Here is a 14,654-nt window from a genome sequence, read left to right on the forward strand (position 1 = left end):
AGCATTGTTTCAACGCTTAGACCTCTGTCCGCGTCTGTCTGACTCGATCAACTGCCCTTTCACATGCTTGTCTCCTATTCTATCACTGTACCACGCTATATTTTAGTTTTCTTAAACAATGAAATCCTGATAAATTGCACTGTAACTTTACGTATATTAGCGTTTCTCAGATCTTACAAAATTTTGGCATTTCTTAGCGTGTACTCTACAACACTCGTAGAGTACACGCATTTCTACGTGTATGAATACTCAACTTTATTTTCTGGGTGAGCTAAACCAAAAATGTTTACAGATTGAGGTTTTATACAAATGTGAGATCTCGCATGCCAAGTTTAATTCGATTTGATCAGCTTCTGGGCTCGACAAAATTTTACCTATATTAAAATTCGTAGTTCGCAAAATTCTCAAACTTTAATATGAAAATCGGCAACTTTTTTCCTAGACACGCTTCGACAAAAATAGGCCTTGATTGAGGTTCTTTATGCCATGGGAATCTTGTCATACCAAGTGTTGTCTAAAAATGTCAAAATTCAAAATGCAAATCCAACTTTTTCCGGGGCGGGCGAAACGAAACCATTGTACATTTTGAGACTTTATCTGCATAGAAAATGTCTCTTGCCAAGTTTGGCTGACATTATTTGACTTCCTAACCGCACAAAAACATAAACATATATCAGTATAAAAAATACGTATAAAAATCCAAATTTTTTCTGGACAAGGCACACCAAACAATTAAATTGATTGAGACTTATAGGAAATTGGAATACTTGTAAGACCAATGTTAATTTACACGCTATTATTTAATATCAACGCTAAAAATTTGAGGGATGAAAATATGCTGAACACTAAATTAAGATCTAATCTATGCATGACCAACGCTATAACTTTAGCATTGAATATATATATATATATATATATATATATATATACATATATATATATATATATGTATATATATATATATATATATATATATATATATATATTGATATATATATATATATATATATATATATATATATATATATATATATATACCTATATTAAAATTTAAGTAGTTCGCAAAATTCTCAAACTTAAGTAAATTCTCAAATTTAAGTAGTTCGCAAAATTCGGCTAAAAAGTGTGTCGGCTAATTTGTATGTCGGCCAATTGACCGGTTACGTTATGTTATATATATATATATATATATATATATATATTATATATATATATATAATATAATATAACGTAACCGGTCAAATGGCCGACATACAAATTAGCCGACACACCTTTTAGCCGACACTTGAGCAAATATAACTACTCAAAAACCACAGTTCACGATAATTACGCGCGCATTAAGCGGTAAAAGTAGCGTCCCTTAGTTGTAAAACAAACATTAATTGGCTATTACTGCTAGCTAATTTGGCCATGCCTCAGCGGCCCGTAGGACTTGATATGAATCTATCACAACCGATCAAATTATTACGGCCGAGCATAATTAAGTCGACACTTCTAATAACACTACTTAAATTACACAGTTTCGATTTCGGCCTTTTTCATGTCGTCTTGATGAAATCTGTCGGCCAATTGGCGTGTCTTCTAATTGGTGTGTCGGCTAATACCCCTAGCCCCATAATATAAATATAGGATCAACGCTATATTAAACGTTATTATGCATGTGATAAACACTGAAATTTAAACTTTGTTTTTATGCAAGATGGACGCTTGGAAACGCCTAAATTACGTAATATCTACACATAAAAACACAAAATTATGTAAGACCAACGCTAAATTCAACGCAAATTTAAATAAGCAAAATAAGATAGTAAGACCTACGCTAAGTACTTTCTTTTCAACGCTTCAAGCGTAGATTTTACAGAAATTCAACTCATTCGCCACCAATTTTACATAGTTTTAATTATCATAATTATAATTAGCGTTGATACGTTGACCCGAGTACAGAGGAGGTTCTAGAAGTGTACTATTCTGATCGCAGAGTACTATGATCGCATAAAAATATGATCATAGATGCCTACATTTTTTAATATAATTATTCGGCTCTACGAATTTGTTGCAGCAGAGAGTTGAGCCAACAACACAGCTGGGTTCTTATCAAGGAATTGTTTTACGTCTGGCAGCTAAAAATGAACTGTTCGGTACGTTCTGAAGTAAATTTTTGAAACAAGAACTATTTTGTTTCATTCTAAACCTGAAACTGTGGCTCCAGCATTTTATGATCCTGGTATACCAAGAATTGAAAACTTACAGCGTTTGTATTCCGTTTAAAAGCAAAACACATTTAAGTGTGATTTTATATAAATGAATTTTTAGGTTAGGACAACAAGAATCAACATCAGCAATATTATAAGAATTTTCAAAGCTGACTTTTACTGTTGATCTCTGATCAGATAATTAAGAGCGCAACTACGCTTACTTGAGAATTTACACGGTTTGAAAAATTGTTCAATTCCACGAAGTTTTGATTATAGTAGGTTTCCAGAGCACTGATTTGTGAAATAACCGGCTTGAAGCACACAAAAATCTGTTCAAAACAGACTTCGAATGCAAGAAAGTCAAATCAAAGGTTGCCGAATCATAATTTTCAAGTAAGTCAATTTATTGGTCCTAAAAGTTGGCTTATCTCTGATCCTGTTCTATCTTTTCTTAAAATTTAACATTTGCGGAACAGGCTGAAGATAATGGTGGTCATTACCTTTTCGCCGGAGACTATAAACTCAACTCTAACCTGTTGGGAGTTTTGGAACTATTTTCACGGCACATCGCGTTAATGAGCCTAGATTAAACGGGGTCCCTCTGCAAGTTCCAAGGGAACGAATCCAGTGGCAAGACACGTCAGGAGGAAAATATAGCTTCGACTTATGAGTCGGGATGGATGACAAAAGAGGACACAGATAATCTAGTCCAGCATTGGTAAGATAAATGATATTGAGTTGACTTGGAATCGCACATCTGGAAGCTGATCCCCATTGGAGGTTTGAAGCTTATGACTCGGAACCTTTGACAGTCAAAACATTTGAACGCAAGTGTTCTGAGATTTTCTCCTACTTCAATTATTTGACATTTTTGTCGGGCATAGATCCCTGTATACTCAACGAACAGATGCATGCCAACTTCGTAATGCCTACTTATTTAAAGTAGAGAATGCTGGGTGCTCAGCCTGCACGGAGCTCTCTTATCGTTTTTGATCCGAAGCATAATATAGCGTATTTTAGAAAAGGCAATGGGGTGAGACGACGATCTTTCTTATTGAGGTCACGGCTATTTATCAAGTTGTTGGCTGTTTTAGCCAATGAACTCAAAAGTGAAAATGGGCATCAGTGATCATAATAAAATTCAATTCCACCAAAGTTTAATTAACCATAGTTATTTTGCAAAACCTCATATTGTTCTGAAAGTCATTTTATTTGCCATGAAAAAAAAAACCGTTTTAGTCAAAACAGAAAAGATTTTGTGCCCACAAATGTGTGGGCAATAGTCTGGAACTTGTCTGGACAAGGATCGCATGAGAATCTGGTCAGAGGTCTGCATCATGTATCATCAGAGGAAACTTTGGATGGCCTGATCAGCGGTCACTTTTGACTGGGAGGTCTGATTAGAGGATGCGACTGCCTTACCTCAACCTACATAATGCATCCTTTAGTTTGAATATAAATTGATAATTAGCCATTTCACACATAATTGTTGGTACCTTTTAATAAAAGAGCTTACTAACACAGAAAAAAAACAGTGTTTCTCTCAGATACTCTGTAGTATCTGTAGTAATTTGATTTCATTTTCTATCAAACTAGCTCTTCACCGCATTGATGCTAAAATTGTACTTGTTTGCGTCGTCTCAAACGCAAATTTATTCAAGAGAATTGAAATGTGATCGGCGTCCTTTTTTCTCCCTTTTTTCTGTTAGCATTCAGCACATGAGATTCATGCCAAGTTTTGTCAGCTTTGATGGTTACTTAAACGCAAAGAATTAACGCATTAAAACACTGTCGGGGCATTTTAGTTGAGTAGGCTAAATTTATGCTGAGTTGCATTTTTTTTCAGTACAAAAGCAGTGGAAATAAATGTCAATTGTAGTGTCTGAAAAAAAATTAATTGAATAAAATACATATTGTGATATATGGATGCTTTTCGTTCTCGTCCCAAAATTACTTATTTTAAAAGCGGATAATTCAAATTATGTCGATTAACAGTAGAAGGGTTAAAAATAACGATTAACGGTAAGGGGTAAAAAACGAAAAAAAACTACAAAAAACAGTCTTTTTGGGCACAGTACGCAAATATGTTCTTTTTCGAACGCAAAGGAATTGAATTTTTAGCAATCCAAAATAGCCTGATTTAAATTACAATTTTTGGGTTTTCCCTAAGTTTCGTTTTGTTTTTGCGTGATTTTGAGAACAACATTACATGTGATAAGGTTGTTTAAGTACGTCTGTTATTTCTCTTTGAGTAATCATTTGATGAGGACAAACTTCCGCACTACATGTAAAATTTAACCTATTATTGTTTATTGATTGCTTGACCACAAATAGAGCCCGTCGCTAAAGAATTTTCTATTGGTACCAAAAAAGCTACTTACCCAGCACAAGTTTTTCCAAAACTTATCCAGTAATCAATTCTGTTATTTGTTTTGAACATCAGCACTTCAAAACTTTAGGTACTACGGCAAGATTAGCTCATGGAATGTGATTAGATAAATTTCTGAGATTGAGTAAACAGATATTGCTGACAGATAGCGTTAAAAATTAAGATAAAAATGAACGGAGAAATTTGCAGTAAAATTAGGTAGGTTAAAGAGAGTTTTGATTGTAGCAAGAATTTTTTTTAAGTTTTGAGCCTAAAAGACAAGCAATTTTGTCTATTTGACCAGAAACTTTGAAATAAAATTTTGTTTTGTTTTTTTTCTCGAAATTTTAATTAATTTTTTTTCTATCCCTCCGGTCTCTTCTAATTAAAAGCTAATGTAACAAACAATGTTTCTCTGAATCAAAGAGGTTTCTGGGATAATAGACGATTTCATGCAATTTTGAGCTCCAAAAATAGCCAAAGATCAACTTTGGAAATGCAAAACTAAAAGAAGAAAATCGTATTCATTTCTCTAAACTCTAGCGTTGAATTTGCCAAGAAATATTCTTATAGCAGCAAAATTAACATTCATTGTGTTTTCAAAACCGTGGAGACGTGCAAAAACCTGTTTCATGGAATGAACATCCAATCAACCAGATTTAATAATGAAATTTTTTCTTATCTCTTTTTTTTGTATTGCTTATGTTGTCAGAGCAGGTCAATCGCACTAAATTCCTCTAGTATGATAGAAAAACTTAACATTATGAGATTTAGAGAGTTAATTGATCGCCAGGATGTAAAACTTAAGACAAATGTTAAATTTTTTTGAAAACTATAAGAAAAATATATATCTTTTCTATTCATTTTGAAGTTGCTAACAGAATTGAACTTTTCCAGAGTGTGGGCATTTCTTTAAATTGGATAGCTAAATGTTTATTGATTGTAAAAGTTCTCATAATAAATTGAACACTCTTTCTGAAAAACGAAAATAAACTTCTGTTTGTTTCACAACAAAAACCAAAATAATCAATTTTTTCAATACTACAGAAAGAAGCCATAAAAACATTTAACGTTCCCGCAGATGTTAGACACGTGTAGAAGCAGAGCTCAAAAACGAATTGCCCATTATACTCATGAAAGAAACAAATATCAAAGGGTTTTGAAAATTTTTTTTAAAAACTTTGTTTTTTAAATGTTCAGTAACATTTTTACAATCACTGGTTCAAATGCTTCAAGAACTCCACACTTAGTTTTACAAAATAACCAATCAAGAAATAAATGAACGAAGTGAACAATGGGTAAGAATCAGTTGCCAAAAAGAAAACTAAAAGGAATTTTTTTAGCGTCAGTTTTTATTTGTGTTTGTGTTTGCGTGTGCCCTTGTTTGGTTGTATGAATGTGGATACGAGTGTAATATGGTAAAATGTGTTTTTTAAGAGTCTAGGAGAAAGAGAGAAAGAATGAGTTAGTCTGATTGATTTTTTTTTAGACACAAAGAGAGGCAGAATGCAAAAACTATGCGAAAACGTAAATTAAAAAAATTAAATTTCTGTTACAAAATGAGGCAATAAGTTTGTCTGAAACTAAAAATTGTCTTTGAAAATCTTGCTGGTAAGGTTTAAAAAAACTATTGCTGCAAGATTTTGAAAAAATGAAAGTTTTCATTATTCTCATGAGACAACCAAAAAAACATTTTTTAATTTGCATTTCATATTCAAGCGCCAACATTACGATTATCGATACCTTTACAACAACCAGTCTACACCAGTTTATTTGGAAAAGAAACGAAGAAGACCTATTATATTCTGACAGATCTTAAACAAAGATCAAAAGCCCAAAAGAATTTTTTTAAATATTTTTTGGTGTTGAGGTTTATATTTGTGTTGTTCTCTTTGTATTTGTAATGTGCTGTGTGTTTGTGTGTGTGTGTGCGTGCGTGCGTGTGTGTGTTTGTTTTTATGGTTTGTTTGTGTCCCTGTCTTTCAAATTGTATTACACTTATCTTTGTAGAACGCATTCAAGAGTTTTCGCTGTTGTTTGCCGAATGAAGACGACATACTTTTGGTTCAAACAGAGCAAGTAATTTTCTCCAGTCTCCAGTGCATATAAATTACATTAGGATATTCGCAAAAATTTTTCTGAGAAAAAATATTGGTTAATATCGAACTCTTGAGAACTGTGTTGGAACATACAGTGCTAATCACAGACTTGCACGAGTCGTCTTGTTTTGAAATTTGCTCCAGAGAAAAATTCTGTTAAAGTACCTATTTAGACGAATTCTTTGTATTTTTGCATGAAATTTTCGCTTTTTTTACGTGATACTTTTATCTGAAATTAAATACGCGCTTGTTTGTAAAAACTGTGAAATAATGAAAAGTCAAAAAAATTGCGACATTGTAGGTCTCTCTTTATGTAACTAATTTTTAGTTGTTCTTTGTTTTGCTGAATTTATTTGTACATAAAGCTGTCATTATTTGAGCTTGACAAAAAAACCTAAAAAGTTAAGATTTCCAGAACCCATGCAATTGTGGGTTTAATGGCTGTAACGGCTGCTCTCCTATCAAAGTCAAGGAAAACTTTACACCGCCCAGTTCGTTTCAGCGGTTTCAAATCTGTCCGGATATTGTATTTTTGCAGTTTACTTTTGTGAACTGTATTATCCGCTACACTGTAGAATACCGTTGCATTACTTGTAGCTTAATTGCTTCTAATAACTAATTGCTCAGCTTTGCTGAATAACAAAGTTGTTTCTCTCAGAATAACAAAATAATTCAAATTGAGACAATCAATTTCTGCTGAGTTTTTGTTAATAACTCAAGTTATAAACCGAATATAGGAATTCCCGTTCCTACAAATTGTAGCCCTATAACTTGGCTATAACTATGCAAAATTTCACCCTGCTGTAGTTAGCAGTTGTAAAACGGGCAGTTTTACCAATTGCAAATTTGACAATAATAATTTTTCTAAATTCAAATTTAATAAGTCTCTCTATTGGTTTCAATAACAACCAATGTCAAACTAGAGTAGGCTTCGCGAAAGCCAGTAGGAGAAACTGGCTTTATGCTTTGCACAAAGTTTCTCTTACTCAGGAACTTCGTTCCTCAGAAAGAAAGTTTTGAGAATATCAAAGTTAATTCTCTTTTCACAAGTCAAAGTAAAGTTAAAACCGTACAATCACTAATATGATCCACAGAAACAAGACACGATAACAAGTAATTTACCGCTCAAGAAAGTGTGCTTCAATACGCACTGTATGTCAATTTAGCAAGACAAAATTAACGAGTTTCTAGATAGGGTAAGCAAACGTTCTTGTTGCCAAGCAAGAAGTGATTGGGGGTCAATGCTTCTAAGTCATTAACATCTGAACTGACTGGAGTCAAAGGTCTTGCGTTCAATGTCTGCTCAACAATACACATCTTTGTTGAAAGAACGTCCTCGGTGACTGATCTGTTCCCCAACACTGCATACATTGCTTTCTTGCAACTTCTCACCAACCGCTCCCATACTCCTCCAAAGTTAGGTGCTGCGGGTGGGTTGAACTTCCATCTGATTCCTCGTTGAATTAGATGTTCTTCGATCCCTTCTTTGTTCCATTCCGCAACGTACTCTGCAAACTCTCTTTCAGCTCCAACAAAATTTGTCCCGTTGTCGCTGATGATCGTATTCGGTTTGCCTCTTCGAGCAATAAATCTCATTATTGCATTGAGACAACTATCTGTGTCCAACTTGGGTACCACTTCTATATGCACCGCTCTCATAGTCAGACATGTGAAAAGACAACACCATCGCTTTTCATTTCTTCGCCCAATCTTCACAATGAAAGGGCCAAAGTAGTCAACTCCAACATTTGTGAAAGCTGTAGAAGCATCTAACCGTTCTTCGGGTAGACCTGCCATTACTGGTGCTATCGTTTGTGCTCTGCCTTTTCTGCAGGTTACACACTTGTTCTTGATTGATCGCAAGGCATTTCGTATGCCTAGGATCCACATCTTCTGCTGAACAATGTTTCTTACATGCTCAGTGCCTTCGTGTTGATTGTCCTTGTGCTCGTTTCGCAAGAATAATTCAACCGCATGATGTTTCCAATGTAGCAGAATTGGATGCTTTGCATTGAAGTCCAATTGACTTTTGCCTATTCTGCCTTTTGCTCGAATAAGTCCTGCCTCATCTAGGAAAGGTGAAAATTGTAGGATTTTGCTGCCTTTTGGAATTTCCTTTTCAGTTTTCAGAGATTTCATCTCTTCACCAAACTGTTCTTGTTGTAGTAGTTTGAAGATCGTTGCTTTTGCTTTTTCTCTTTCTTCAATGCTGACTACGAGTGTTGCTGGTTTGTGTTTGTTCAATGCTCGCTGTACGTATGCCACTGTATTTACTAGTCTGTTGAAGTTACTGAATCGTTCCCACTGAATAACAGCTTTCTTCTCTTCAGCCTGTATCATGAATGCTGATAAGGGTATATTCTCTTCATCTGATGCAAAGATTAGGTTCACTTGCTCTGGCCATTCACTTTCTGGTCGTTTCAACCAGGCCGGCCCAGTGAGCCACTCACTTCTTTTGAGTTCTTCAATGTTGATTGCTCTCGTGCCAATGTCAGCTGGGTTGTTGATACCGCTCACATGTTTCCACTGCGAAACATCGGTTGCATCTAGTATCTCAGCCACTCGATTGGCCACAAACACTTGTTGTTTACGATGGGAACTGTGTATCCACTGCAATACCGTAGTTGAGTCTGACCAAAAACTGCAACTATTTATCTTCATTTCATGTTCCTTGACTATCTGTTCTTTCAACCTCACTGCCATGACTGCCGCTTGCAACTCCAATCGTGGTATTGAAAGATGCCTCATCGGTGCCACTCTGCATTTTCCAATGACAAATGCTAAGTCAGCTGAGTATTCTTTTGGTTGTGAGCGTAGATAAGCCACTGCACACATCGTGTCTTCAGATGCGTCAGCAAACACATGAAGTTCGGTTTTATCCCTCTCTCTGTTGAAGTATCTTCTATCGATGCTTGTTTCAGCCACTATTGGAAGTTGTTCTTTCCATCTCAGGAATTCCTCTTCTTCACTAGGCTCCACTTCGTTGTCCCAATGTTGTCCATTCTTAGTCCAGATGCCTTTCAGAAGTCGTCTCATGTGAACACTGAACGGAGCAAACAATCCGATCGGGTCGAATACTGAAGATACCAGTGACAGAATCTTCCTCTGGGTTATAGGTGCTTCAATTTCCTTGTTTGTACCTCTGCATACTTGAAGACTGTCATCAGTAACGGTCCATTGTAGTCCTAGCACTGAGGATCCCTCCGTAGTGGGTTTCACTTCGACTTGCTTCGTGTTGCTGATTGACTTCAAGTCTTCTGGTATTGCTTTGGTAACTGCATCGTTGTTGCTTATCCACTTCTTCAATTCAAATCCATGTTGTGAGAGAAGAGGTTGTAGTTGATTGAAGACTTCAATAGCTTCTTCCGGGGTTTCTACTGATTTGATGAAATCGTCCATGTAGAAGTTGTTTTGTATTGCCTTTGCTGCAATCGGATACTCTTTTTCGTTGTCCAGTCCCACTCGCTTGAGAGCATAGTTTGCACAAGTTGGAGAACTCTTAGCTCCAAATACGTGACGCTGATATTCGTATATCTGAACAGGTTCGCTAGTTCTTGGACGCCATAAAAACCTCAAGCAACTTCTATCCTGTTCGGGAACTTGCACTTGTAGAAACATCGATTCGATGTCAGCTGTCAGGGCTATTGGTCCTTCACGGAATCTGAATATTGTTCCAATCAACCCATGTAGCAGATCAGGTCCTGCTAGTAGCTTATCATTTAGGCATACTTCTTTGTACTTTGAGGCAGCATTGCAAACACGTCTTACTTTGCCAGGCTTGTTCGGGTTTAGCACTGGATGGTGTGGCAAATACCATTCTTTCCCGAAGTTGCCTTTCACTTCGGACTCGTCCAATATCTTTACGAATCCTTTTTCTACGTCTGTATCTATTGACTGTTGATACAAATTCTTCAGGTTTGGGTCCCTTTGGAATCTTCGCTCCAGTGAGTAAAGCTGACCCAAGGCTGAGCTGTAGTTGTTCGGTAGGTTTGGCTCTGGTTCACTCCACAGCATTCCCACTTCGTACCGCTCGCCTGTGAACTTTGTCGTACTCTCTAGCATCTTTTGTGCCTGCAGTTCCTTCTTTGACTGACTGACGACGTTGATTTTGGAAGCATAGGTTTCTATGTCCCACCAGGTTTGGATATTCTCAGCCACTTTCACATCTTCTGTGAAGGCGAAATGACAAACATTTTGTCTTCTTTTGCCCGTCATGGGTCCACTGACTACCCATCCTAGCTCGGTTAGAACGGCGAAAGGTTCACTTCGTGTTCCTATCTTATAGTCCAATGGGCGTTGTAGCTCATAAGCATCTTGACCAAGGATGACGCCAACTTCCATCAAGTTGAAGCTTTTGTTGGGTAAAACACTCAGGTGGTTGAAGCTTTGCTTCAGCTTGTTGTAGTTGTAGTTTGTGTTTCCCAAGGAGATTGACGGGTGTGCAAACGCTTCGATTGAATGCACTTTTGAATGTACTCCCTTTATTTTTAGAGGGACCTTTTCTGTCTTCAGATCCTTCGTTCCGTGTATGCCAGCTATGTTGAGCGTCACATCGGTGCCTTGGGCTCGTAACTTCTCTGGCACACTTTGATCGATGAATGAAACCGTTGATCCACTATCGAGCAAAGCAACTATCTGAAGAAAGCTAGTAACTTCGTTACTCTCGTTTATTGTTGCTGCGCTTACGTTGACTGCGTGATTGCCCTCGTCCATTTGGTTTTCTGAGTGTAGCAATCGGTTGTGCTTCTTGATGCATCCATTGATGCCGCACGCATTGACTTTACAATCTTTGATTGCATGCCCTTTGCCTAGACATCCGTAACATAAGCGTTGCTTTCTCACTGCTGCGTACCGATCATTCACACTCATGTTCCTGAATAGTGGACAGTTCCATATTTTATGAGTGCCATCAGCTAGCGGACAGTGATCACTTTGCGTTTGCTTCGTTTCTTTCACGTTGGAACTTGCACTAAAGTTCGATGTTTTCGAGAACCGTTTGTCTCTATTTGTGCTTCTTCGGTCTTCTTCTCTTCGCTCTCCCTTGAAAGCTGAAAACCCTTCGTGCACGAATGCTGTCCTTGATAGCCATTTTTCAAACATAATCAGATCAGGCCAATCTTCATCTTTATCATCCACATAGAACCACCACTTCTCTTTGAGAACTTGGGGTAGCTTATCTACTGCCATATACAATGTCGAGCTTGATTGCAGATCACCAATCTGCTTGTACTCTTTGAGCACATTCACAAAGTTCGAAACAATAACTGAAAAACTGATCAGACCTGTTGAGTCGTGTGGTTTCACCTGACTTGCTTTGCGAAGACTCTCCAGTTGTGCATCAATGATCACATGAGGCCTTCCAAATTTCCTCTCCAGAATGCTCCATGCAGCACCATAGAACTGTCCAGAATAGCCCATTCCAGAGATTGCTGACCTTGCCTTGCCTGTCAGTAGAGTTTTCAGATGGCTCATCTTCTCTGAGTCTGGTATTGGTCGTTGATCCACTGTAGCAATGAACATACTAGACCACTCCGGCCATTCGAGAGGGTTCCCGTCGAAGTTGTTCAACTTCAGCTTTGGTAGGCTACTACTACCTGAATAGCCAGTGTTGTATCGTAATAGGCCAGCTCTGGGGGAAACGTCTCGGTCTTCAACACTTGAGGATCGGTCTCGTGAACTGCGATATCGTGAGAAGTGACTTTGCCTGTTCACTTCAGGGGTTACTTCGAAGCGAGCTGTTGATCGATCTGGTGTTAGAAGGTTGTCGATTCTGCTGGCCCAGTCAGAGACATCTCTTTTCTTGGGGGTCCAGTTGAAAGGCGATTTGTCTCGAGCACCAGTTGATTGCGAACGAGCATCATCGTTCTCTAATGCTGTTCTCTTCACTTTGCGCTCTAGCTCGCGCTCTTCCTCCAGTAGTTGATGCTTGGTTTCCAGTTCCTTCATTTGCTTTTCTAGCTCTAGCTTCCTCCGCTCGAACCGTGCCTGTTCCAGTCGCATCTTGGTTTCGAATTCGATATCGAATTTCTTCATCCTTTCCTCTCGCCTTTGCTTTGCTGAAGATGTTTCCGAAACATTCTCCGTCTCTTGGCCACTTGCTGTTGCTCCATTTTGCACTGTTTGAGCAAATGGGTTGTCCGTTGGGTAGTTGTTGCTCTCGCTGTCGTTCACTGCTTGGGTTGCGTTGCTTTGCTCTGCATTCATTTCTGGTTGCGTGCCTTTGCTTATATATGCAAGCCAATGATAGTCCAAACTTGCTTTGCACTTCCTTGCTTCTTTCAGATGTTCTTCTACGAAATTTGTTTGGTAGGGCACAAGCTTGTTTCGACGCTGCAGTTGCTTGGGTATTTCTTCTTCTAGGAGGTGGATAGTCTGTTGATAGAGGACCTTTAGTTTGTTGGGTCGATCTGAATCTTCAATAATTTTGTAGCCAATCCCTGTTTTGGTGTTGACTTCTTCTAATAAATCTTGGAACTTCTTGTCGTACCGTTGTGCTGTTGATTGAAGCTCCTCTCTGCTGATTGTGTTAGGATTGCCTGATTGCCTTTTGCTTTGCTTGCTCCTTTTAAGCGAGGTTAGTTCTTCAACGTAATTTGTGAAGTGCACTCGGAACTTTCGCTCTGCCTCACTGGCGTTGCGCTGTTGATTTGTTTGATTCTCTTTGGGGGGTGCCTTCTGCACTCTCTTCATCAGATTGGACAGCAGTTTGCCTTCCACTGACCGGGTCGGCGGACCAAATGTAACGGCTGCTCTCCTATCAAAGTCAAGGAAAACTTTACACCGCCCAGTTCGTTTCAGCAGTTTCAAATCTGTCCGGATATTGTATTTTTGCAGTTTACTTTTGTGAACTGTATTATCCGCTATACTGTAGAATACCGTTGCATTACTTGTAGCTTAATTGCTTCTAATAACTAATTGCTCAGCTTTGGTGAATAACAAAGTTGTTTCTCTCAGAATAACAAAATAATTCAAATTGAGACAATCAATTTCTGCTGAGTTTTTGTTAATAACTCAAGTTATAAACCGAATATAGGAATTCCCGTTCCTACAAATTGTAGCCTTATAACTTGGCTATAACTATGCAAAATTTCACCGTGCTGTAGTTAGCAGTTGTAAAACGGGCAGTTTTACCAATTGCAAATTTGATAATAATAATTTTTCTAAATTCAAAGTTAACAAGTCTCTCTATTGGTTTCAATAACAACCAATGTCAAACTAGAGTAGGCTTCGCGAAAGCCAGTAGGAGAAACTGACTTTATGCTTTGCACAAAGTTTCTCTTACTCAGGAACTTCGTTCCTCAAAAAGAAAGTTTTGAGAATATCAAAGTTAATTCTCTTTTCACAAGTCAAAGTAAAGTTAAAACCGTACAATCACTAATATGATCCACAGAAACAAGACACGATAACAAGTAATTTACCGTTCAAGAAAGTGTGCTTCAATACGCACTGTATGTCAATTTAGCAAGACAAAATTAACGAGTTTCTTCTGATTTTTGGTAGTTTTTCAAGCTCCTTTTATGCTGCTAGTTACGTGGATTTACATGTCAAATTCAACTGTTGATTGGTGGTAGATAAGAATGTCGACAGAATGTGAACACTTTTCCATAACGTCATTTTTTCAGTGTAATTTTGATGTCATGGGAAATTTGTTAACCATGTAGAAGTTTTGTCGAATATTCTGTATCAATAACAGGTTGATTCGCAATCCAATCGCAAAGAATCTGATGCAATATTGTTGAGTCGTAGTATTGTTTTGCTGGTGGTTGAGGTAGTTCGAGTTTGAGTTATAGTTTGACTTCATGAATGACGATTGTGTACTAATAATAGTTGCTAAATATAAATGTTGAACAAAATGAACAAATCCGTTTGGCTTCGATAGAATGTAGCATTAAATTTCGCTTGTCACGCTATTCTAGCTTTAAGGCTTGAAATGGCCTTGAAGCGCTATTCAATTTGATTTCTGAGTTGTTAAGCTCAGCCGCAATAATGGCA

The 14,654-nt window shown here is 37.5% G+C and overlaps 1 protein-coding gene across 1 annotated transcript in view; it reads right to left on the reverse strand.

The window, feature by feature from the left end:
* The window catches only part of LOC142350347 (neuronal acetylcholine receptor subunit alpha-5-like), a 21,789-nt gene extending 13,330 nt beyond the window's left edge, over window positions 1-8,459 (reverse strand). The window contains exon 1 of the mRNA XM_075402222.1: window positions 8,437-8,459. Coding sequence (XP_075258337.1) covers window positions 8,437-8,459 — 23 coding nt within the window. The remainder of the gene's footprint in view (window positions 1-8,436) is intronic.
* Window positions 8,460-14,654: the final 6,195 nt, after the last annotated feature.

This window comes from Convolutriloba macropyga, chromosome 1 (assembly GCF_964194025.1).
Source record: "Convolutriloba macropyga chromosome 1, txConMacr16.3, whole genome shotgun sequence".
NCBI lineage: Eukaryota > Metazoa > Xenacoelomorpha > Acoela > Convolutidae > Convolutriloba > Convolutriloba macropyga.